We start from the raw sequence: 26,774 nt of genomic DNA, 5'->3' as shown, positions 1-26,774 counted from the left end.
TGCTAGCAACAACCACGGCTGGACCAGGCCGAAGCCAGGAGTCTGTCATATGGGTGGTAGCGGCCCATGTGTTTGAGTTTTTATCTATTTATTGCTTCCTGGGATCCATGAGTGCAACACAAGTGCAGCAGCCACAGCTTGAACTAGCACTACGTAAGAGATGCAGATATCTGAAGCAGTGGCTTAATACGCTGCACCATATTACTTGCTGACATAGTTTCTTTTTAAAAATAGTTATTTTATTTGAAAAGCACTGATATATACCAAACAGATATCTAAAAATGATTGAAACGTAACTTCACTTCCTGGCATGTAGTCTCCATTATACATATATGAGAACATATGTTTATACTTGTTCATCTATATATTTATTTTGTATTTTACATGAATGTTACCTTACATGAGAGAAAACATAAGATATTTGTCCTCTTGGGACTGGCTCATTTCACTGAGCATAATGGTCTCCAGTTAGGACCATTTGTAGCACATCTGGACCTGTTGATTTCCACTACACTTCTATTATACATTACCATAAACATGGAGCCAGAAAGCACAGTCCACAACAAGGTGAAAAACAGAAAATTTACATCAGTGTAAAGTTAAACAACATGTCACAGAATGACCAATGCATCGCTAAAGTGATGAAAAAGAAAGTCAAACTCTTGTAGAAATTGATGCTACTGCATGACCCATGTGGTGTTGAAAAAAAATCACAGTAAAAACAATATCAATGCCATGAGATGTGGCAAAAACAGTGTTGAAAGGGACATGAACAACATCAGATGCTTACAGATGATCAGTGTCTCTTATGAATGATCTGTGAATGAATTGCAAGGACTTGTTGAAAAAGACAAACAAAATGGCAAGTGCAAAGAATGTAAAATTCACAGCAAAAATAATTGAATTTGAAACAAACAAAAAACTGAAAATTGATAGAGCCATGCACTAAGAAGATGAGCAAAACAACCACTCAGTCATATTAACATTGGAAGAGGACAACGACTTAAAATGAGATGCATCAGAAATGTTCCCAGCTTTCTGCTCTTTACGTGGGTCATGACTCTGTTGGCATAGGTAATAGTAGGACTGTAATTTCTTGTTGTCTGTGTATATTTGGAAATGTCATTGGGCGTCTCTCCATTCCTTAGTAGAGATGCCTTGTTTTGATTTTCCTTGGTTCCTGATACCCTGGTGTATGTGGCATCCTTTGTGGAGTTACACATGTGTGTTTATTCTCCTTTATTTGTTTTGTGTTTTCTGTGGGAGTTGTCTTATATTAGAGCAAACATGTGACATCTGCCCTTTTGAGATTGGTTCATTTCACTTACCGTAATGGTCTCTAGCCGGTCCCATTTGGATGCAAGAAATAGAATTTTATTCTTTTTAATAGCTGAATTGTATTCCATAGAGTAGATGTATTATAGTTTCTTTATCCAGTCCTCTATCAGTGGGCATCTAGATTGTTTCCATGTTTTTGCTATTTGTTGATTGTGCAACAGTATTAGATCCTTTGGATATATTCCCAGGAGTGGGATTGCTGGGTCATATGGTAGGTGAATTTTCAGTCGCACCAGCTGGCAATCCCACCTGCAGTGGAGTAGGGTTCCTTCCCCACCAACCCCCATCCTGGCCAGCAGATGGTGTTGGTAGTTTTCTGTATGTGGGCCATTCTCATGGAGTTAAGTGGAACCTCAGTGTTGTTCTTATTTGAATTTCCCCTATTGCTAGGGAGTTTGAACTTGTTTTTTATATGTCTGTTAGCCATTTGGATTTGTTTCTTTGAAAAGTGTCTGCCCATTTCCTTTGTCCATTTGTTGACTGACTTATTTGTTTTGTTATTATGGTTTTTCTGGAGTTCTTTGTATATTCTGGGTATTAGTCTTCTGTCTGTCGTGTAGTGTGCAAAGATTTCCTCGCACTCTGTTGATTGCTTCCTTTGCTTTGTGGAAGTTTTTTAGTTTGATGTAGTCCCATTTGTTTATTTTGGTCTTGACTGCTTGTGCTTTTGATGATTTTTCTAGGAAGTCTTTGCCTGTACCTTTATCTTGTAGATTATTTCCTACATTTTATTAAGTTTGATGGTTTCTGGGTGTAAGTTTAGATTCCTTATTCAGTTAGATTTGATCATTGTGTATGGTGAAACGTGCGGGCTTGTTCCTTACACCTGTGTCCCCCTATTGGCCATCTTGTCCGCTCACAGTTTCTTTCTGCATTTCTCTTTCAGTGGGCACCTCTGTTTCTATGCCTTTGCTAATGTGGATTGTGCTGCTCCAAATATGGAGATACAGGTCACAGTATACACTCTGTTCCTGAATAAAAGGAAATCTTCCAGTGAAACAGTTAAAAATATCTTGACAATGTGTTAGATTTTCTAGCTTTGTATATGGCTACAATGCCATGATGCACTTATACAGCAGAACATTAAGTTTGTAACTGTTTCTGAAGGTCTATACTACTATTACAATGCAGGATAAAATGGTGGGGGGAGAAATGGAAGGGAAAGGGAAAAATCACTGTACCTACAAAAGGTATCAATGGAAGATAATATCAATAATAAAATGATTAAATGAAATGATTAATATGTATTTTAGGATCATGAAATTTTTGTCTATCAGTTTTTATTGTCACTTTTTAAACAGTTTGATTTTATTTTTATCGACTCTTAAAAATGATCTTGCTGTTGATTCCTTTAGTTGATTCATCTCAGGAAACCTCTAGTGGAGCTGACGGATTCCCGGTTCCAGGCTGTGATGACATGCTGGTGGTTGGCCTGGCAGTGTGCTGGGGTGGAAGGGATGCATATTATTTTTCATTACAAAAGGAACAGAAGAGTTCTGGTAAGTGAACAGTGTTGGCTAATCAACATGTTGGTTAATGTAACATCTGTGAAGATAGTGATCTTATTTGAGAATTACTTCCTGGAATTTACATAGGATTTGTGAGTAGGATGAAAATTATTAGCATTTGGAGAGTAGCTCGTGTGACCATTGCTGCACACGGGAACCAGGATGAGAGCCTGCCGCCTGCTCCGTCCTGCCTGTCCCATCAGGCGAACGATGCTCTTCCCTGAGGGGCAGAGGAGCTTCAGGGATTTGCTTGTTACCTTCAGGATTTGCTTTTTAAGACTGAACCATTGGAGTTGTCACTTTTCTCTCCCATTGACTGGGTATGTGGAACTTGCCTGCAGGCAGTATTGGAGAGAAGATTTACAGAAGTGGATTCACAAAGGAAAGAGCTGTAGTCCGATTATGTCTATTGCGTACCCAACTGATTGGTTCATTTTCCATAGTAGCAAAACTAAGAATGCCATATATCTGTTTTCCAGTAATCATGAAATGTTTTTAGTTGTTTTGCCAGAAAGGTGTCTTGGAATGAGTCAGAACTTGAATTTGTACTTAGTTTATTTTTCGTGTTGTAGATTTATGCTAAATCTTTTAAAAATTAATTTTTGATGCTTTCCTGTCTTTAATACTTTTTTTTTTTTAAGACTTATTTATGTTGGAAAGTCAGGTTTACAGAGAAGAGAGACAGGAAAATCTTTCGTCTGCTGGTTCACTCCCCAAGTGGCTACAATGGCCGGACCTGAGCCAATCTGAAGTCAGGAGCCAGGAGCTTCCTCCAGGTCTCCCATGTGGATGCAAGGTCCTAAGGCTTTGGATCATTCTCTGCAGCTTTCCCAAGCCACAAACAAGGAGCTGGATGGGAAGTGGAGCAGCTGGGATATGAACCAGTGTCTGTATATGATCCCAGCGCATGTAAGGGAGGACTTTAGCCACTAGGCTCCTGCACTGGACCCCTCTTTAATTCTTCATTTTGAAAAATATAATTTCACTTTCAAAAGCATTGATATTTTATTTTTTACACCTCATTCAGTAGGACATTATAAGTGTTCTAAAGCATAATTTTTGATTTTGATTTTCATATAAACATAGCTAATAAGGGTCCGGTGAGTATGGAGTCATGTGGATGGAGACCCCTTGCCTGCTCAGCCTTCTTTGTCCTCTCTGGTAAGGATTACTTCTTTAAGTGAACGTGACTTTGCCTTAAGACTTTTTTTTTCTCTTCCTTCTTAAGAAATCAGTGCCAGTTTGGCGCCACCTTCTCTGGATCCCAGCCTGTCTGTGAATGATAGGCTGGGGCGTCTTCAGTCCTGCCTACAGAAGGAGTCTGCTAAAGAATGCTCTGTTATCATCTATGATTTCATCCAGACCTATAAAGTTCTTCTCCTGTCCTGTGGCATCTCCCTCGAACAAAGTTCCGAAGATCCTAAGGTTCTATGTCTTACTTAGTTTTTGAATACTTATTTTTTTTAAAAAAAATGTTAAATCTTTAATGACTTTGTGTTTACTTACCTTTAATAGTACTGTTTAAGTGTGGAGAAGTTACTTTTTAACCAAGAAATCTTTTCATGCAGAATCGAATATCATTCACTAAATGCCTTTTTGTAGGTAAAAACACCAACCCCAAGCCCTAATGTAAATGTCATTTCTGTGACATAGAAAAAAGAATTTGTAACTATTGGTCATAAGCGCTGAACTTTTTGTCCTGTGGTACATGGGCAGCATGTACCTGAGCTATTATCTGCTGCTTCCCAGGGTGCAAATGAGCTGGATCAGAATTAGGATAGCCAGGACTCAGGCGTGTACTCTGATGTGGGTTATGGGTGTCTCAGGTACTGTGCCAAATCCCTGCCCTGGATGTGAGATCTTAATAGTAAAATCTTCATGCTTTCCTTCTGATGTTTTTGAATGAGCTAAATAAACCTAAAACCGTGTAGCACCATCTTTGGATTTTGTGGGGAAAATCAGTGTTAATGAGCAGCCCATGTTCGTTTTGAAACGTAGTTTCAGTTGACCCAAGGCCCTCGGATTGCTGCAGCACCCAGTCAGCCTAAAGCACTGCAGCACCGGGTCAGCCTAAAGCTGCTGAGAAGGCGGTGGCTTTCCCCTTAAGGTCAGTGCCATCCAAAGGGCGTCCTTCTCCAGTAGTCCTTCCTTTTTCCTGGCAGAATAAATGCCAAGGGAAAATGAGTGAGAGCAGAAAGGAGCTCCTCCCCCGACTTTTTTTTAATTGAAGGGAACAGAAATGTTTTTGAAAAAAATCAAGAGAATATCCTGATTGTTCCCCACTCAGGTGGCATGCTGGCTGCTGGATCCGGATTCTAAGGAGCCGACTCTTCATAGCATAGTTACCAGTTTTCTTCCTCATGAGCTTCCACTCCTAGAAGGGATGGAGACTGGCCAGGGAATTCAAAGCCTGGGGCTAAATGTTAGCACGGAACATTCTGGGCGGTACCGAGCATCTGTGGAGTCCATTCTCACCTTCAACTGTATGAATCAGCTCAGCTCTCTGTTGCTGAAAGAAAAGCTTCAAGGTAAAAACAGTTCTAGGCGCTTTTGTTGTTGTTGCTTTTTGTTGGTTACGCAATGGGATACAAGTATTTAATCACTCTTTCACAGATGGGTAAATGACCCATTTTCTGCAGACCCCACCTTTGGATCATTTACTACAGGAGTCAACTTTTCCTTCCCCCCCCCCCCCCCCCGAGAAGACCACATAGTAAGCATTTTTGGTTTTGTGTGCCATCTCAGACACCAGGTTCTACCATTGTAGCAGGAAGCAGCCTCGGGCAGTATCCAGGTGAATGGGCGTGCTGTCGTCCAGTGAAAGTTTACTTGTAAAAACATACGTCTGGCACTGTTTAGCCCTGCTAGAGACAAATGATATTTTAGTGTTTATTGCTAATCTTGTACTTCTTTTTTTTTTAAGATTTGTTTATTTTTATTGGAAAGGCAGATATACAGAGAGGAGGAGGAAACAGAGAGGAAGATCTTCCATCCGATGATTCACTCCCCAAGCAGCCGCAATGGCTGGAGCTGAGCCAATTAGACGCCAGGAGCCAGGAACAACTTCTGGGTCTCACACAGGGGCCATCCTCGACTGCTTTCTCAGGCCCACAAGCAGGGAGCTGGATGGGAAGTGGGGTTGCTGGGATTAGAACCAGCGTCCATATGGGATCGAGGTGTGTTCAATGTGAGGACTTTAACTGCTACACTATCGTGCCGGGCCCTAATCTTACATTTCAGTGCTATCAAATGATTTCTACCCATACTTAGAAATTTTTTTTTTCATAAGTTTTTTTAAAAAGTGAACTATCAAAAGCTTTGTTTTTTTCTTTGACAGAGGTTTTCTTTTTGGCCAACAAGGCAGATTGGTTACATAGTCTTTTAACTTAGATTGAGTGCATTGTCTCCAGAGAGCCTCGCAGATGCCTTGGCAGAGGTGGCGGAGCTAGACAGAGTTGACTTCTTTGTGAGGAGGTTGTACCAGGAGTGTATTGACTGATCTCGCAGTACTGGAAACAGCAGCCTGATGCGTTCACACAGCACAGGGTTTGGATCCTCTTAGACAACTTATTAGAACACTTATGAGTCTGGTTTTTATGATGCTATAAGGATCAAATAACACAATAAATATCCTGCAGTGTTTGAATTGATATTGACGTGGATATTGAATCATTTTCATGACCGCCTTGTTCCTTGATGCTGCATGTGGATCCACGCCTTTTACTCATTGTGTGTCCCTCTCACTGTGCCCGTGCTGAACCCAGCACTCTATTTCTCTCTTCCTGCATCACAGGAAATTGTGCTGTGACTTGAGGTTCCCTAAGCCCTGGTTTGGCTGCCCAGCACCTGCTGTTGGCTTTTAGATGCTGGTAGCTGTCGTTTGTTTGTTTGGGGTGGTGGTTATGGGTGTTTGGAGATCCCTCCTGCTGGTGGAGACCAGCATTATTTCAGAGACTGTGTGGAGCTGAGCCGGGGTGGGCTGTGCTTGCTCAGAAACTGAAGTCTTTTTTTCCTTATTTGGGTAGGTTTGTATTTTCCACATCTGCATTCTGTAGACATTTAACTTTCAGTGTGAAAACAGGTATTATGTAAACTGAAGGCTTTTATGGCCAGTAATTTCGAGGTTTTCAGATAAAATAATTACATTATTGTGCTGCAGGTCTTCTCAGAGCCTTTGTGATAACAACTGTTGTCAGTGCATTGCTTCTCAACTGCACCCTTTCACTGGCACCTTAGTGGGCGGATAGAACACGCTGGGAACCGACTTAGGGTGGCCTGAAGAAAAATGTCAACAAATTAAAAAAAACACTGATTCTTTTATATATCTTATGAAACTTCAATTTTTAGCCTTTTTTTTTTTAAGATTTATTTTTATTATTTTATTATTGGAAAGGCGGATGTACAGAGAGGAGAGACAGAGAGGAAGATCTTCCATCCGATGATTCACTCCCCAAGTGAGCGCAACGGGCCGATACTACGCCGATCCGAAGCCAGGAGCCTCTTCCGGGTCTCCCACGCGGGTGCAGGGTCCCAAAGCTTTGGGCCGTCCTCGACTGCTTTCCCAGGCCACAGGCAGGGAGCTGGATGGGAAGCGGGGCTGCCGGGATTAGAACCGGCACCCATATGGGATCCCGGGCGTGCAAGGTGAGGACCTTTAACCACTTGCGCCACCGTGCCGGGCCCAATTTTTAGCCTTTTAAAAAAATATTTAGGGCCTGGCACAATAGACTAGTGAGTAAGTCCTCGCTTGGCATACCTTGGATCCTTTAAGGACACTAGTTCACGTCCTGGCTGCTCCACTTCCCATCCAGCTCCCTTCTTGTGGCCTGGGAAGGCAGTGGAGGATGGCCCAAAGCCTTGGGACCCTGCACCCATGTAGGAGGTCCTGAGAAGTTCCTGGCTCTTGGCTTTGGATGAGCTCAGCTCCAGCTATTGCAGCTATATGGGGAGTGAACCTGCAGATGGAAGGTCTTCTCGCTCTAAAAGTCTAACTTTCCAATAAAAATACATAAATATTGAAAAAGGAAAGCATATAAAAAAGATTTAAAGATTGATATATGTATCTGAAAATTGGTTACAAAGAGAGAGACAGAAATTTTCCATTTGTCGGTTCATACCCCAGATGGTTGTAATAGCCAGTGCTGGGACAGGCCAAAGCCATAAGCCAGGTCTTTCCTCCAGGTTTCCCATGCAGATGGCAGGGATGCAAGCACTTGAATAATCTCCCATTGCTTTTCCCAGGCTGTTAGTCAGTAGCTGGATTGAAAGTGGAGCGGTGGGACAATGCCGATGTGTGCATGGGATGCTCGCTTCACAGGCGGTGCCTACTCACTGTGCTACAGCTCCAGCCCCAGCTGTGTTTAGTTAGTTGTACAGCATGAATCTGTGGGGCTGAAATGTTTGAAAATGTTTTGAAGAATGAATACTATGTGATCAGCTTAGCAAATAAGGTTAGCTGTCTTGGTCCTAGGAGTACAAGCAGAAACATTATTTTGGGACAAATACAGTCTCTTGTAATGCACGCTATTCGCACAATTGCTAGATCTTCTGCCCTCTATGTGGACAAAGACAGTAGAATAATGCTTAAATACCTATATTCTTTTACTTTTTATTGCTGCTTACTGCTGAAGGGACTAGATCCTAAAGGATAATTCAGGAGTCATCTCTGGATTTTTCTACATAAATTCTATGTCGTTTGGATAATGCTGCTGATTTAGTCAGTTGGTGAATTAACATTTTAGTTTTCATTTTTTCTTTTCAGATATTTTCTGTAAAGTGGAAATGCCTTCTCAGTACTGCTTGGCTTTGCTAGAACTAAATGGAATCGGCTTTAGTACTGCAGAATGTGAGAGTCAGAAACATATAATGCAAGCCAAGCTGGATGCGATCGAGACCGAGGCCTATCAGCTCGCCGGCCATGGCTTTTCCTTCACCAGCTCTGATGACATCGCTGAGGTTGTACTGGGGACTGGGAAATTCTTCCTTTTAAATGATGTATGTGTGTAGTTCTAAAATGCGTTTAAGTATCCAATTAGAAAAATAAAACAGTCAGCAGGAATGCTTTAGGAATGGAGTATTCCAGCATCTCACTTTAAGCTCTGTCCCTGTTTATGTGAAGAAAAGCCCTTGGATGCCAGCAGTATAGGGCAGGGGTCTGCCTGGGCAGAGGAGGCGCTCACCGCATGGTTGTTGAACACGTGGTTAGAAATGGTGGTTGCATGTTGGCATAGCTGTTTCTCCTGGAATTTAGCTGTTTCTTGAACCCTGTGTCTTTCCCCACTCCACATGCTTCTCTAGCACAGGAGATTGGATACTTCGCTGAGATGTAAAAGCAGCAGTGATGTGTGTGTGTGTTTGTCTTAAACCTAATTAAGATTTTTGTCACTTTGTATAAGGTTTTTTGAGTTACAGAGATAAAGGGAGAAAGAGATTTTCCATCTGAAGCCTGGACCCTGGAACTCTATCCTGGGGTGGCAGGGGCAGGTGCGTTGGTCATCTTCCACTACTTTCCCAGGGAGCCAGCGGTGGTGCATCTGGGACTTAACCAGTGCCCATGTGGGATGTTAGCATTTCAGGGGATATCTTAACCCAGTGTGCCACAATGCCAGCCCTACCTCATAAAACTCTGACAAAGTTACTCTTGTTTTATCTTCATAGGATAGCATTCTGTTCTGGCTTTTCATTCTCCTCTGGTGCCTGGCTTGCACCCTTACAGTGGATAATTGGGTTGTTTTAGAGATGTAATAGGGAGAGGGTGACTGTGAGGGCTTGTCCTTCATATTGCAAGTCTGCAGATGGTCTTAAGTTTTAAAACAGTGGGAAAATAAACCAAGATTTGTTGAGACCCACTCAAGATTTACAACTAAGTGAGTAGATAGAGTGGCTAGTTTGGAGTTGCCCATGATTTAGCTCTGATATTGAGCTCATGAGCGTCAGCGTTACCTGGGATCTTCCCTTCGCCCTGGAGCTTAGATCCCTTCTCTACATAAGCCTCATTTCTTCAAGAGGTGTGTGCTGGCCACGCTATGCTTCACTGCTGCTGCACTGGATTAGCCAGCCTCCTAACTTTGTGTCTAGAGAATCCCAGAGCCCAGTGTTGTGATGGAACTAGATGGCTTTTTGGATCCCCTCTTCCCTCAGTATTCTCTGATTTTGTAATCTGTGGGATAAATGATTGAATGGTTAAATCTGTTGCCATATGAAGTGGAATTTAGGCAAGCTCGCAGTCTTCAGTGTCAGTAGCTGATTTACTGTTTACTCAGCACAGAGATGCAAGCTGTGTTCATGACCATGTAAAGCTTGTGTTAGTATAAGGATATGGACAGACTACTTTAAATATTAATTGATTCTTTGAAAAAGGCAACAAATTACATGTATTTCATATATGTAATTTTGAGAACACTAAACTTCCCATACTACCCTCCCACTCTCCCTCCCCTCCCCTTCCCTTTGCTTTCTTATTTTTTTCTTTTAATTTTTGTGGTAACATACTTTCAGCTTAGTTTATAACCATAAGCTTAATCCTCTACTAAATAAAAAAGTTAGCATTTTCATTGGCATCATTTAAATGTGGTAATTCCAAAATGACACAAAGAAACATTCCTGTAACCTATGGTAGCCTTGTAGAAGATGTTTTCTGAAAGAACATTTAAAACTATTTTATGCTCGCTCACTCCGTCTCTCCTTCTTGCTCTAAAATCTGCATCTCAAATAAAAATGAGTGAATCTTTAAACAACGCTTTTATGAATGACAGTTCTTATGATCTTGACTAAAGAAGCATTAATTTCTTACAGGTTTTATTTTTGGAACTGAAATTGCCACCAAACGGAGATCTGAAAAACCAAGGCAGCAAGAAAACTCTGGGTTCTACCAGGAGAGGGAATGACAAGGGAGGCAAACTGAGGCTGGGACGACAGCTCAGCACTAGTAAGGTGCCTCGGGGGCGGCCGTGCCGGAGCTGGGTGGGTGCAGCATGAAAAGAATCTCACAAAGTCAGCATCCGGATAGTCCACTCTTTGAGCTCATCCAGCTCCACATTATTGTATTGTTGTGTGCTATTCCAACACGAAAAGTCTAGATTAACATTTCTGTTTTTTTTTCCTGTTATGAAAACATTTAAAAAGTTTATTAAGTGTCATCCGTTCATCTCGGACTTCAAGCACAATATAATTTGTATAGTTATCTGAATATGGAGAAAAATATGGAAGAATTGAAATTTTAAAAAGTTCATAAGTTTTCCATGAATTTAAAAATAGAATCGGCTGGGAGTGGAAATTTAGGCAGTGAAGATATCTGCGTGCCAAAGCAGAGTAGCTGGATTCAATTCCAGGCTTTGCCTCCCGAGTCCAGCTTCCTGCCAAGATAGGTCCCAGGAGGCCGGAGTGTTGACTCACATGATGGCATTCCTGTTGCATGTGTGGAGACCTGAGCTGTATGCCTCTTCCTGATGCCTGCCTGGCCGAGCCCAGCTATCTGTGGGTGTTCAAGGGAACGAATCAGTTTCTCTCTGTCTCAAATCTGGTTAAGTAGAATTGCTAATCCTAACACATGAAATCTGAGTTTGAGAGAATTAATTAATTAAATTTTACATTTTAACTAGAATTTCTATAGGAAATCCTGTGTGGAAATGTGACTACTGCAGCTTCAGGGAGCTGTGCAAGTTGCCACTTGAGGATTCAGCCCCTTGTCTTGTTAACTGATTTGCCTGCCGTTGGAAAGTTTCTGCAGCTTAACTTTGTAGAGTTACTTTCATTGCCTACTTAAAGTTACTTTCATTTATTTGGAAGATTTGCAGATGGGGAGAGTGAGTGGTGGGGGTTACAGATTATCTGCAGGGTCACTCCACCTGCCTGCAGTAGCTGGGACGGGGTTAGTTTGGAATCAAGAACTGGGAACTCCATCCATGTCTTTTACCCATGGAAATGCTTAGGATCCAAGGAGTGAGCCATTGTTTGCTTGTGTGTTTCCAAGTTGGGCATTAGCAGAAAGCTGGATCAAAAGCAGAGTCAGAACTTGAACCTAGGTACTCTAATGTGGATGCTGGCGTCCCACACTGTGGCTCATCCACTGTGCCGCAATGCCTGGCCTGGCATTGACCATCTCAACTAAAAAACTTTCTATTTGTAATGGTTCATTGAAAATCCATAGCATGGACGAATTCAGTTTTGAAAAGAAATGTCTTCTGATTTCCTCAGTACAGAAATGTAAATACAAAGGCAAGCAAGAAAATAACTAGGGTTTTCCAGTCATGTGAGAACTGGATTGAGACAGTGCATAAAAAAAGTGATGTTGCATTTTCTTAATGAGAAATTAGGAGACAGTTATTTGGCTAACCTGATGTCTTCTTGGCTTGTTTTTTGTAAGGTCACTCTAAACTGACAGTGTTCAGCATTATCTTGTTTGCATTTTATTAGCTAGTTACCATAGTTTCATCATGACAGTTTCCTAAAAACCTTCAGGGATTGAGTCACGGATCTGATGTTATCGGGTTTGGAGATTATATTTACCTCAGTGAAGTTGGAATTCACAATTTGGATAATAATCCAATATTCTTATCTTTCTTTGGCAGGATGTTTTAAATAAATTAAAGGCATTGCATCCTTTACCAGGCTTGATATTAGAATGGAGAAGAATCACTAATGCTATTACCAAAGTGGTCTTTCCCCTGCAGCGAGAAAAGCGTCTGAATCCTATTCTTGGAATGGAGAGAATCTATCCTGTTTCACAATCCCACACTGCCACAGGTGATGAGAAATTTTATCTGTGAATACCCTCCACCTTTGAAAGGAAGACAAGTTCTTCTATAGTATTTGCTTATGATGGCCAGCGAATTGCAGTGTTGGCATTTGGGCTCAATGGCGTATAACGCCATTCCTAAAACACACATGCCATTCAAGGCATAGAGACTAACTAGATGCACAGGTGAGGTTCTGCCTTCAAGTTCTTGTGTAGAAAAAACTGCTTGTCTGAGACAGTGCTTGACATGAATGTGGATGTAGGAATGACGTGTGTGTTTGAGTCAGTAATCCTGTCTAACTTCAGCCCCAAGCCTTTCTTGCGCCTCTCATTCTACCCGGGTTAACTCTGTCTGGGCCTCTGTGACATCTCTATGATAAGTGGATGTCTTGTTTTGCCCTCGCAGAAGAGAAAACCTAGGGTCTTTTGGGAGTCTCTGGTTCCCTTGGGATAGGTACGAGTGTAGGCTGGTGCAGAAAAAGCTGTAGTACTCAATCTTTGCTCAGCGTGACGTGCAGTGAAGAGTCGCTCTAACACAGAGGAGACAGCTTAGATGGCTGCTACCGAACGTGAGCTTTGAAATCAGAATCTAGCTTTTAATTCTGGAGCTCTGAGTTTTTAGATGAAATCCTGAGTGTCTCAGAGCCGGGATTGGTGTTCCTGCCTCTAGCCCGATTAGCACATGGCGGTGCCTCGGATGGTGCACTGCTCCTGGAATGCTCGCTGTCTGCTGCTCTGGGAAGGGCAGGCGCCTTGGGGAGCCGCTGCTTCCTCTCCTAACCTAACCCTCGGTCTGAGCAACTTCCAGCTCTTTTCCTACTTCCCTATTGAGATTACCTTTTGTTTCTTCCTGGTTATCTCTTTAAATTTCACTTGCTTAAACTGATTTATTTGAAAGACAGAGTTAGAGATAGGAGAGAGAAAGAGAAAAAAACTTCTTTATCTGCTGTCTCATTACCAATCATTACCTAAATACCACAAACCACTGGGGCTGGGTCAGGCCAAAGGTAGGAGCCTGGCAGTGCATAAGTTTTCTTGTGCAGATACAGGGGCCCAAGTCGTTGAGCGGTCTGGTACAGTTTGCCCAGGCACAGGAGACGGGAGCTGAAGCAGAGGTGGAGCAGCCAGGACTCGAGCAAGTGCTTCTGTGGGATGTGCACAGCTTGTGCTGCACCACAGTGCTAGCCCCTTACATCTCACCTTAACAATTGCTGTCGTTGTAAACTTAAATAAAATCCTTGGTGATAAAAAAGCAAAAGCAGAGTTGAATTCTCAAAGGAGTTACACAGTTTTGTTACTAATAAAGCAGAAGGCAATCAATTCTACTTCATTGAAATCTGTTTTGGGGGCCCAGTGTGGTAGCCTAGTGGCTAAAGACCTTCCTTGCATGCGCCAGGATCCCATATGGGTACTGAGTTTTGTCCCAGCAGCTCCACTTCCCATCCAGCTCCCTGCTTGTGGCCTGGGGAAGCAGTCAAGGACAGCCCAAAGCCTTGGGACCCTGCACCCACATGGGAGACCTGGAAGTAGCTCCTGCCTGCTGGCTTCGGATTGGCTCAGCACCAGCTGTGGTGACTACTTGGAGAGTGACCCAATGGATAGGGATAGAAGGTTTTTCTCTTTATCTCTCCTTCTCTCTGTATACCTGCCTTTCATATATCTATATCTATAATTTTATAACTTTATTATTTCCACAATGTTTTAGGAATACAAGTTATTCTAGCTTAACAAAGCCATTCTACAGTTAGAAATAAATTACATTAAGCTTTTTTTTTCGCCACATTTTACATGAAAATTTAATGTTGGATATACATTCTATAGGTTTCCAAAAATACACATATTTATATGCACCTGCAATTATAATAGCATATAGAGTATATTCCCTGCTTTAAAAATTCTTTGTGCACTATTTGTCCCTTCAGCTCCACTAACCTCTGGTAACTATTGATCATTTTACTGTCGTCATAGCTTTGCTGTTTCCAGGAGGCCTTATAATTGGACTCCCAGAGTCATATTAAGCTTTATTGATGTATTCTAGTTAACTTTTCATTTTATGCCTGCCAGTGCTGCCTTCTGATTTCAACTGATAGGCCAGGACATGTGTGCTGAGTATTGAGTATATTCCTGCAAAGAAGACAGTGTGTTGAGATGAAAGTGCCTTACATCTTACACGTGGTTCTGTTACGTGTTAGCATTATAACACTGAACAGGCAATTTAATAGCAATCATATTAAAAGTTACTAATTACACAATTATTTTATACTAAGAGCTAGATAACAGGAAGATAATATTGGGTTTATTCAGAAAAATAGTTTGGTCAAAATAAATGTCCAAGTTTTTTTTTTCCTTGTTCTAATCTTAGGTCTTTGTTGTGCTTGATTTTAGGACGAATATCCTTTACAGAACCAAATATTCAGAATGTACCGAGGGATTTCGAGATCAAAATGCCAACACTGGTGGGGGAGAGCCCGCCTCCCGCAGGCCAAGGTGGAGGCCTGTTCCTCAAGGGCAGGTACGCTGGCTCTTTGAACGTGCACTAATACGCTGTTGTGTGTGGAAAGGCTCACAGCTACCCTTCCAGCAAGATGATGGGATCAGATAGTTTTAGTCATGGCCATTCTCTTAGTCACAACCTTTTTCACACCCTGAGTTTGCACAGCAAGAAACTAGTTGGTGGTCAAAGGCTTAAGGCCTGAACCACGAATTAGTACCTCAGCAAGGTACTTGAAAATGTTGGTCAAAAATGGAGTTTAAAAAATATGCTGCTTTTGGTGTAAAACTCTTTGAAGTCCATGCATAATATTTTCATAGTATGCTTTCTCATGAAAGTTCTTGAGGATCTCTTGCATGCTTCTTTAGGTCTGATACTGAAGGGGAGAGTTCCACGTCCCCCCATCCCATTACGACCTCTCCTATAGGCAGGTGGAAACAGCGTAGAGAATATATATTAAATATGCCGGGTGGATTTACTGAGGAGCTAAATAACAATTATCTCAGAAGACATTAATCTGGGGGGGGGAGCTATTTTAGAAATGCCTTGATATTTAATTGAATGCTTGTTAAAGGAGGTATCTTATGCTTTAAATTGAGTTTCTAATAGGAGCATTTTTGTAGTTGGTAATACTGATTTTACTAATAATCACATCTTTCCTGTTGTTGATGTCTCATGTACCGCTGATGATAGTGTTTGCATTGCAGAGTACCAAATGTGAATGCAGGTGGCCTGAACCCTAAACCCTGGGCACCCATGGATGACAGAGCCTCAGGCAGGGGCGTGCCGTTCTCAGTGAGCATGCGACATGCTTTTGTGCCCTTCCCAGGTGAGGTGGCCGATGGTTGCCAAGCCGCTCATTGCTGTCGGAATGCTTTTCAAAGCACCAAGAAAGCCGGGTTTATGATGCACATTAACCAACACAAAATTTTAATTGTGTTGTTTTCAACTCTTTCAAAGATTCCATAAAACTGGTGATGACTCAGTTTTTTACATGTGTATGAAATGATTTTAGCAATGATTCTTTTGATAGTCTGATTCTGAAAATTAGGTTTTTTCAATATGTATATTTGATACAGTGGAATGAAGAAACGCAAAGTAGCATGAAGTAGTGGAACGCCACGCATTCTCAGCATGAGTCTCAGGTTTATAATCAATAAATTCTGAGTTTTAGTGATTCAGAGCTAGAACCTTGTCAGAACAGGAACCAGTTTTTTCATATCTATCTGAAACTCTGCTGTTAAAAATACAAAAGATTAAAAATGTGCCGCCAGTTTGATTAGCCAAGAATGACTTTTTTTTTTTTTAATAAATTTGGAAATCAATTGAGACAAAGCATAACACAAATAATCATCAGTGAGTCAATTCTCATTCATGGTAGTTGTGTTGTGGAAAGTTGTCGTGAACACTGCTGTTTTGTGAGTCTGTGGTCAAAACCAGCCAATCAGTAGATAACCTTGTGTTCAGTGTTGGTTCATTAGCATTGACCTTACAGCCAATGCCCTATCTATAGCTCCTGCCTGGAGCAAGCTTATGTGAAACACATCTCTTATCAGGCACATAATGGCCTCTCCGATTTAGGACCACTAGATAGCACTGCAGCACTGTCTCATGGGCCATTCTGTCGGCAAATCTGCAGTAGAAAACGCATGGCCCCCAAAAGACCAGGAAAATGCTGTTTTTGTACAGTGTGAGACAAAGGCAGGTAGGGAGAACATTGTCCCTTTCACACAGAGAACATGTTGGACAGCTCAGATTTTTTATTTTTTAAATTTTGGAAGTGATTGCACAACACTTTATATGTTGACTGAGGTTGTGAGGTTGTGAAGAAATTTTATTGAATTGGAAAATGAGGATACCATGCCTATAGTAATCATGTCTTTTTAAGTTTCTATTAAACTTTTTTTTGCCTAAAATAGTTTCTAATCTAAAAAGGTTATCTCTCTTGTGCAAGAAATTTTATTTACCTGTTTATTTTAGTGCTTTTGTTTCATTTTAAATGTGAAAGACAGAAAAAGCTACCATCCATTTTTTTAAATAATATTTTTGATGATGTTTACATAGTTAAGAAGGATGCATGTCCATGTGGACCACCAGTTAGGGTGGGAAAGGTCAAAGAATGGCAGAAAGTGGATGAGATAATGGTTCCCAATCTCCTTTCTTCCTGTGTCTGGGGAAAGTGGGGAGAAAGGCGGGAGAAGGCCACTGCCAGCAGTCCGACCTCATCACTAGCTGTAGATGAGACATGGCCACCTGATGTCATCTCAAGGTCCCCGATGTTATCCTAGGATCCCCAGTGTGGTGCATGTTTCAAAGATAATGCTCAAATGGTTTTGATAGTTCTGAGGTGGTGTTGATTTCATTGTTCCAAGATTAAGGAAATCCTTCCAAGATCCTTTAACTGACATAGTCCACCTTAGAGTCTCCACTTGCTAAGGTCAAAACTTGTCCAGGAGAGCTGTCCAATCTGTTCTGCCCTCTATAGTGCTAGATGTCTTCTGGTTGTTATGTCCCGCACATGTATCTGGGCATGCCATCCACTGTACAGACTTCAACAATTGAGGAGACCCGGTTCTGACTCATGCACTCCACGGTCAGACCACAGAACCCGTGATTTTCCCAGTGGTTGGAGTTCTGAGTCCAGTGATTCAATTGGGGTAACCCCAAAGAAACCTCACCACAAGTGACCCCAGACCTGGCTCCTGTGTGTGCCAAATAGTGCAGGGTCAGGTTCAGTTTGTCATCCACATCAGCCTACACACACACTGATCATTGCATTCACAGGGTCAATTCTGTCCTTAGCCCCATCTCATATGCAAACCAGTAGATGCTACAGCCTAGCCTAACCCTGACCACTGCACACACTGCCCTCATGTACACCAGTGGCAACTGCAGCCTAGTTGGAGTGACCCCAATAACCGCTACCAGACCTGGCCCAGCCCTGGTTCCTGTGCATTCTGGTGTGTGCAGCAGAATGGCCCAATGCATTCCACATCCCAGCTGGCTCTTGTAGACATCAATGGGTATTGGAGCCTAGCTCAACCTGATCAACCTTACTATACAGTGCACACTCATGATGGTGGAGGCCACTGCCTGTCCCGCCAGGCGCACTCCCAGCTCTGGTTCTCATGCTCACCAGTGGGAGCTGCAGCCTATCAGAGAGGTGCCCACAATTTTCTGCTAGGCTTCCTTTATCCCCAGATCTTGTACTTTCCAAGTGGTTCCATGGTCTAGCTTGACAGGACTTGCCCCCAGACCCAGGACTTGCCAGGACTTGCCTGGCTATGCTCAGCCTACCCCAAGTCTAGCTCATGCTGATGGATGCTGCAGCCTAGTCCAGCCTTGTCTGTCCCGAGTCCTGTCCCTAATGTGAACTGGCTGATATTGTGGCCCAATGTGGCCTATCTTGCACCAGCTCCTGGTTCTCACAGCTGCCGGTGTTTGTTATGAATTGACCTTTCTCATGCTCCTCTATCATCACCCTAGTTGTAGAACTTGTGTACACCGGTGGGTTCTTTGCCTTAGTCCACCTCCTGTCCTTGCTGGTACAGTGCCTTTCTCTGAACGGCCCATTCCCATTCTGGCCTTTATTGAGTGTCACAGCCCTTCCCCAAATCCAGCTCTTGCATGGTTCAGTGGCTACAGATACCTAACCCAGCCTGTCCTGCACCCACCTTGGCTGCTGCCAGCACCTATGGGTACTGGACTCCAGCCCAGTCTAGCACACCCCAGACGCATTTCATGGCCCTGCTGAGGGATGCTGAAGCCATGGCTAGCCCAGATTGCTGCCTCCATTCTGGCTATTGCACTCATTAATGGGAATTGCAGCCCAGCTGGAGTGTCCCCTTTAGCTCCCTGACCAGACCTGCTCCCAGCCATTGATCTTGGGAGTGCCGGTGGTTGCTTCCACCCATCCAGGCCTAACCCATCACTGGTTGGCCTTTGACATTAGATTCTGCAACCTGACCCGCACCCAGTGTCAACTCTAGCTGGTGGGTGCCCTGCACAGCCTGCCCAATCGCTTGCTTTCATACAAATCAGTAGGTGTTGTAGGCTAGCCTATTTTAGCATTGCTCATACCCCATCCTGGTTCCCATGTATGCCAGTGTGCTATGGTTTGGCCAGCCCTGCCTGGTCTGCCTGCCACTTCCCCCGCATTCCCCTGACCTAATGTGCACACCTCCAATAAGTGAAGCAGCCCTACCCAGCCTGACCAACACCCAGCCAGGTCACATGCTCACCAACAGGAGCCTCCCCATCTATCTTAAAAGAAAAAAGAATAGGTAACTATTATACTAGCACATTGGTATTGTTAACACAAATTTGGCACTTCTGCATGGTTGGTAGGAACTCAAGTTCTTGAGCCTGCACCTGTTTAATCCCAGGGTTTACATTAGCAGAAACTAGAATGGGGAGTAGAGCTGCAACTTAAACCTCAGCATTCCAACAAGGAATGTAGGCATACCAATTGGCTTCCTAACTGCTTTAGCAAATGCCCGCCCTCCCAAATTAGAATGTTGTCAGTCATTATTTCTTGTGATTTTTCATTTGGTTTGTTTTCAGCTCTTCTTCCCTTCCATTTTTCTGTTGCACATTAATATGCAAGGAGTTGAGATGTCGGTTTAGGTCTCCCGTGTGGATGGCAGGTACCCAAGTATTTGGCCACTAGCTGCTGCCTCCCAGGTGCGAATTAGCTGGATGCTGATTTGGAAACAGAGTTAGGATTTCTTTAGGAAGATTTAAGCAAATATGAGTAATCTCACTGTTTTTACAAAAAAATTTAATGTTTTACATATACTGTTTTGTGTCTTTCACATTTCATGTTTATATGCTAAAGACCTGGATGTAATGAATTTGAACATTAGCTGGTGCAGACTGGGAGCCAGCAGTCTGTGAAGTGATCTGTGAGCTTGTTTCCTAAGTTACAGGAGGAGACTCTGTGTAACTTGTGGAGATTCTGTAATGCTGCCATTGAGCAGGGGAGAAGGGACCACTGTATTTTTCAGAAACAATAGAGGACTGTTTCTCTATGGCCTTGCTGCAGAGGGTATTATCCAAACTTCTGGAGTTTTGCAGTATAAGTCAGGAAAATTGACTGCTTACTATGGGTCCAATTTGCATTTCCCTTATTATGAATGAAGTTAAGTGTTCCTTTGTGTTTTATATTCTTTTGTATTACTTCTGTAAAATTTTTTTGTCATTTTCAATTTTAGTAACTTTATTGTATCAGTGCATCCTTTCTGATATCATTGCAAATATTTCCTCTACCTTTTATTTGATCGTACATTTAATTTTTTAATTTGGCTTTTCCCCCATATATATCTAGCTTACTTATTTCAAATCCATAGATAAATATTTTAATCTCTCAATGATTTCTCCTCACTCATTAAACACTTGTTTTTCTACACTGGACATTTTTGTGAAGCACACATTTCTGTCCATGTAAATTTACTGAACACAAGCTTTTCCACTAATTCATTTCTTCAGCAACCATTAGTTCAGGGCTTATGAGGGACTTTCCAATGCTTCTATGAAATTGAATGAAGACCTGACACCCAGCACCATATGCACGAGGCATGAGAGAACCATTTTAGGTTGTGTGTCGGGTGCTGTTGGCATACTGAAGCACACCCTGGGAAGGGGTAGCAGTCGGGGGCAGCTTTACCACAGTGTGAGTTTTACATGTACCTGAAGTCTCAACCCCCCAAAATGACCTAAAATACAGAACTGAATTACATCAGATAAAGAGTTAGATTTTAACTTACGACTACAGAGTCTCCAAGTTCTAGGTTAGAATTTATTTAATTTCTGTCATTCTACTCAGTTATATTATAGAACTTACATTGTGCATAGAACTTTGTATTAGCATTTCTGAAATCATTTCTGCTTCAGGTGGATTAATGTTGGCTGCCGATTATTCTCAGCTTGAATTGAGGATCTTGGCCCATTTGTCGAATGATCTTCGTCTCATTGAAGTATTAAACACTGGGGAGGATGTTTTCAGGAGCATTGCAGCAGAGTGGCGGATGATGGAGCCCGAATCCGTCGGGGATGATCTGCGGCAGCAGGCAAAGCAGGTGATTTTGGGGAATGTGCTCAATATATGTGATTCAAAAAATTGAAAGTCTCAATTATTTGCAGTTGGAACAATTTCTTCACCTTTGGGTCAATCCTGTGAGCCTATCTTATATTCATTACAGTCTTATTTTTCCCCCAGCTTAATTTATTTTTTCTAGAATAACATTTTTTTAAATATATTTATTTGAAAGACAGGCTTAAGCAGCACAGGATAGAGACAGAGATCTTGTATCTGCTGGTTCACTCGCCAGACAGACACAATCAGCTGCTGGGCTCAAGCCACCATTCCCCTGGCACACTGGCATTGGTGATGGTGGCTTCACCTGATCCACCACAATATTGGTCACATGATAACATTTTAAATTCTTGTTATAGTGATGGGTTTAATGCCCCATTACATAAAGAGTTCACCAAATCAAAGGTAAAGCTCTTCTTTGTAGAAGCGATAGAAAATATCAGCTAGACAGAGGTCTGAGGCCATTACAGTCGGCAAAGCCATTCGTTTGGAAATGTAGCTGGTTACAGTTTAATCAGTAGCTACTTACTTAAAAATGGTAGTGGTGGTGATTATTTATGTGTGTATATGTATATATATCTTTGTATGTGCAAACATATTTAGAAAAACTTTCTCATCTCTAGTTGCCCTCTAGTGAAGTTCAGAATATTTCCATGTTGATGTCTCCCATAGTATGAAGCCAAGGTGCACTGTGTAGAAGCTGTTCCCTAAATGTTGAAAAGGTGAATATTGCTGGGCTGTGCAGCATAACCAGCAGCTGACAACGTTGGTTAGGCACAGATAAAGTCAAAGGCCTCATTTACACCATGTTGTGGCCTGAGTAGTTATTGATGCATCCTTACCACACATCTCATGGGAAATCTAGTATGCCCTTTTCCAGAACGTAGGGGTGTGGCTGAGGTGGAGGCCAGCCCTGAGAACCTGTGCTGTCACTTTGCATTCACACTCTACTCTCTTGCTGCTGTATTTGTTTGACTGAGTGACTGACTGGCATGGACACCTTCTGTCACCTTCCTGTTGAGTACCAGCACTTGTTTCTTCCAGTATTTAGAAAGCCAGCTCTGTCCTGTTTACCCAGCTCCCACCTCATCCCCTGCCTCCATGAGTGCTGAATTTGGCAAGTATCAGAAGGGTAGCATTGCAACTGTCTCCTTACACAGAGGAGGAACCTGAAACAGAAAGCTGGTAACTGCCTGAGGTAGGATAAGTCCAGAACACTGGATTGTGGGCATTCTGGTTCCCTAATCTGTTCATTTATTCACCAGTGAGAGCTGCCTCTATTAAAATGCTCCTACGTGATTTAATAATCAAGATACCAAGTGTATGTCAGACAGTGCATCTTTCTGAGCTCATACACCACTTAATGCCATACGAACTAAAAAACAAACATGAAATGAGAGGAGTTGCAAGAAAATAATGTCTAAGAACAAAAAATAAGAAAAGAACCCCCATCCACAACGAATTAAGAAGGGAGCCTTCCGGCGCGGTGGCGCAAGTGGTTAAGGTCCTCACCTTGCACGCCCGGGATCCCATATGGGCGCCGGTTCTATCCCGGCAGCCCCGCTTCCCTTCCAGCTCCCTGCCTGTGGCCCAGGAAAGCAGTCGAGGACGGCCCAAAGCTTTGGGACCCTGCACCCGCGTGGGAGACCCAGAAGAGGCTCCTGGCTTCGGATTGGCATAGTATCGGCCGTTGCGCTCACTTGGGGAGTGAATCATCGGATGGAAGATCTTCCTCTCTGTCTCTCCCCTCTGTATATCCACCTTTCCAATAAAAAAAAATAAAAAATAATAAAAATAAATCTTAAAAAAAAAAAGAAGGGGGCCTTCTGCTTACCTACTTATCAGCTTAGCAGATTTGTAATAGAGTGGTCATATGCAGGTTTTCCTTTTAGATTTAATTTAATAACATTTATATAGACTTTGCTTTATATCAGACAGTTTCTTAACTAGTTGTTATTATTTGTAACTTTTAATGTAATAGTTCTTGTCTTTGATTTATGGATGAGGACGTTAAGATTCAAAGAAATTAGGTGGCATATGGAAGACCTGTCCTGTCGATGGTGGCACAAGGAATTGAGCCCAAGCAACACTTAGTATGTCAGTTTCTTTAGTGACCTGCCTCGACTGGTTCCCCCTTCTCACTACATCCTCTCTGGGGTTTTGTTTGAATTCAGCTCAAATGATTTCTACCACTATGAGAGTTCAGGTGCTTAAGGGGATTCAGGTGGCTGTGAAGAGAAGAAAATACGTTAATGGTATATATTTGAGGGATAAAATATGTTTTAATGCATACATTGTGTAGTGGTAGAGTCAGAGTAATTGGCATACTTTCACCTCACCAGTGTATCATGCCTATATGTGTGGAATGTTTAAAATCCACCAGCTAGCTATTTCGAAGAAGTAACCCATTCATTGTTACCCATAGTGAGCTTCCCATGGTTACTGTCATATTGAAAGTTATTCCTTCCATCTAGCTGCAGCACCAATGCTTGTTAAATATCCTTTCGCCATCAGCTTTCCCAGGTTCTGGTAATTACTAATATATTCTGTATTTTTATGAGATCTTTTAAAAAATTATTCATTTTGAAGGAGTTACACAAAGACAAGGATAAGGTAGATTCAATTTGCTGGTTTGCTCCCCAAATTGCCACTTGAGTCAGCGCTGGGGCAGGCTGAAGTTAGGAGCCAGGAGCTTCACCAGGTCTCCCATGGGTTCATGTTAGGGGTCCAACACTCTTCCCAGGCCACTAGCAGGGAGCTGTATCAGACGTGGAACAGCCAGGACGTGAACTGCTGCTGCCATGGCAGTGGCCGTGCTCACTGTGCCACAATGCTGGTCTGTAGATCTACTTTTCGGTGTCCACTTATAAGTGACAGTATGTAGTATTTGTCTTTCTGTGTCTGATTTATTTCATTTAACATAATATTCTCTAGTTTAGTCGTATTACTCTTTTTCTGGTGGTTGTGAGGTATAATATTCCACATTATATGCATACCATATTTAGTTTATTCATTTATCAGTAGTGGTTATCTAGGTTGATTCTGTATCTTGGCTTTTGTGGATAGTGCTGTGGAAAAAATTGGGGTACAGGTGACTTTAACAGATTAAATTTTTCTTGGATGTGTATGTCTAGTGCTGGGATTGTGTTATCTGGTAGTTTTACTTGTAGTCCATTTTCTCTAAGATGCATTTATTTTTAGAAGAATTAAAGATGGAGAAACAATATCTTCCATCTGCTGGTTTGATTCCCAATGGCCATCTTGCACTGCTTTTCTCAGGCACATCAGTAGAAAGCTGGATTGGAATGAAGCAGCTGGGACTTAGCCAAAGTCCATATGGGATGCTGCTATTGCAAGCATCAGCTTTACTTGCAACACCACAAACTGGCTCATACCTGTAGTTTTCTGAGGAACTTCCATATCGTTTTCCATATTGGTTATACTAATTTGTAATCTCAAAATTTTTGCTGTTAAAAGTCACGGGGATGCTTTTCTTAGAGCACACACACACACATCCATATTCATTCATATTCTCTTTCTTTTTAAATACTGCTAAAAGAAAAGATGTTAACTGGGTATCACTTTTTATCAGTCAAACCCACTCACACACAAAGTTCTGATCATCTGTTGGATCACTGAAATAAGTTAATCAATTTAATTTAATTAGTTTTGTTTGTATTTTATATTTTTATGACCTTTAACATGCAGACTGAACATGGTGACTCTCTTTCAGATTTGCTATGGGATCATTTATGGAATGGGAGCTAAATCTTTGGGAGAGCAGATGGGCGTCAAGGAAAACGATGCTGCTTGCTACATTGACTCCTTCAAATCCAGATACACAGGTACAGAGGCCTCGGTTACTGATTGCCTTGTGGACATTGTTCTTTTCAATGCATCTTATACCACAAAGTGTTTCAATTTTAAAAATTTTGTTAGAGAGTTTCCTATTAAAATCTCCACTATTTGGAAATTTTCACCAGGCATCGTTAAGGGCAGAGAACACTAACTTACTTGCTGTGATTATTTGCTAAGGCATACTTTTACCCTAAAGAGTAGGGATAAAGAAGGAACAGTTAAAAAAAATGTGATGTTTATGCTGCTGGGTCACTGTGATTGTGCTGTAAAATCTGAGATAGTTTGGGATAGCTTTAAAATATGCAGCCCTTAAAAAAATGAAATTCTACCATTTGCAGCAACATGGTATGAGCTGGAAACCATTATGCTTGATGAAATAAGCCAGTTCCAAAAGGGCAAATATCATATTTTCTCTCTGATATGTGACAACTAATGTACACAGCTCACAAAGCCAAATCTTTATGAAATGAGTATACTGGGAATTAACTGCTGTATGTGGCATGCGTCAGTTCTGAGTAATAGTAGGCTTTCCATTTTTATTTTAGGTTCCTTTTATATTCTCTTTTTCCTTTGCTGTGTCATTATACCTTTTAATATTATCAAATTAAGCTTGTTAATGTGAAGTCAATGGATATGCTATTTTGATAATTTGGGGAAAAAAAGCAAGGGGGAAAATAGGGAGGCAGGGGGCCCTGTGCTTCTAAATTTGTGTCTTGAAAAATGAAATTTCACTTGAAAGTTTGAAAGAAATACAAAAAAGAAGAAAAAATAGCAAGCCATTAATTCAGAAATTCTGAGAAACAATTGTGTTATAGATGAGCTTGATATCAGTCTTATATTGTTTCTTTTGATGGTTCATTAAGGTATATTCCATAAAATTCTTTTTTTTTCAACTGTATAGTTTCATGAATTTTGACAAATGAATGTGTCATACATTGTGCACAATCACCACAATAGAAAAGCACCACTTTGTCACCAAGAAGCTCTTTCTTGCCCATTTGTACTCAGATCTGTCCTTTTTTCCCAAATACTGAAGGAGCAAGTGCTAGAACAGAGAAAAAAGTATCACAGCTTTGGTAAAGGAAAAAGTTGTTACATGTGACATGATTTTAGACTTTAGTGCATGGATTTTACAATAGCAGCTATTCAGACTAGTGACTGAATTTAACAAGGTCCCAACATATAATCAGTCTATAAAAATCAGTTGTAATTCTGTTGATGAGCCGTAGTTCAGAGCATGATGTGCGTCATGCATGTATACTGACAAAGTATACCTCAAACAGTTCATAGAAAAGTAGAATGAAATGATAAGTTTATTTTGGTGCAAAAAGAATGAGGTCTATTCATATGAGAACTCTTTAAAGGTTAATAGATAATGCATCTGATGAAAGAAATATGCATGGATTTCAAAAAAATTTAACAAAAAATCTAAGATTTTCCTACTAACTTTTTTTTATTAAGTGCCCTTGCATGTATGTCTGTGTAAAGTTTATAAAATCTGTGTAGTCTTGTGTTACAATAGCAAAATACCTGAAACAGACTGGCTTTAAAAGAAAAGAGCTTTATTTTGGCTTAGGGCAATCCAAGATCACTGATGGCCTTCCTACTAGCAGAGACCAAGTATTGAGACAGGGAGCATGTATGTGTTACTGCATGTGTGGTCCCTTTTTTTTGTTTGTTTGTGTCCACTTTTTTTTTTTTTTCTGTAACTGGGGAAGCGAAGAGATAAAGGGAGAAGTCCCACCCAGC

At 41.6% G+C, this 26,774-nt stretch overlaps 1 protein-coding gene across 3 annotated transcripts in view; it reads left to right on the top strand.

Annotated features, from left to right (window-relative positions):
• Window positions 1–26,774, top strand: part of POLQ (DNA polymerase theta) — a 97,464-nt gene that overhangs the window by 47,861 nt on the left and 22,829 nt on the right. For 2 of the 3 annotated variants that reach the window (XM_041002883.1, XM_041002882.1), the window contains 10 exons: window positions 2,694–2,837; window positions 4,075–4,271; window positions 5,134–5,374; window positions 8,608–8,801; window positions 10,641–10,778; window positions 12,416–12,590; window positions 14,968–15,069; window positions 15,783–15,902; window positions 20,966–21,150; window positions 24,901–25,012. In XM_041002883.1, the coding sequence (XP_040858817.1) occupies window positions 2,694–2,837; window positions 4,075–4,271; window positions 5,134–5,374; window positions 8,608–8,801; window positions 10,641–10,778; window positions 12,416–12,590; window positions 14,968–15,069; window positions 15,783–15,902; window positions 20,966–21,150; window positions 24,901–25,012 (1,608 nt within the window). Of the gene's footprint in view, window positions 1–2,693; window positions 2,838–4,074; window positions 4,272–5,133; window positions 5,375–8,607; window positions 8,802–10,640; window positions 10,779–12,415; window positions 12,591–14,967; window positions 15,095–15,780; window positions 15,903–20,965; window positions 21,151–24,900; window positions 25,013–26,774 lie in introns of all 3 variants that reach the window. The other variant, XM_041002881.1, reaches the window with a different exon arrangement.

The sequence above is a fragment of the Ochotona curzoniae genome, unplaced genomic scaffold (genome assembly GCF_017591425.1).
Source record: "Ochotona curzoniae isolate NIBS_2020 unplaced genomic scaffold, NIBS_Ocur_1.0 scaffold_2587, whole genome shotgun sequence".
NCBI lineage: Eukaryota > Metazoa > Chordata > Mammalia > Lagomorpha > Ochotonidae > Ochotona > Ochotona curzoniae.
Note: the sequence above shows the minus strand (reverse complement) of the source record. Positions and strands in the feature narration are given on the sequence as shown.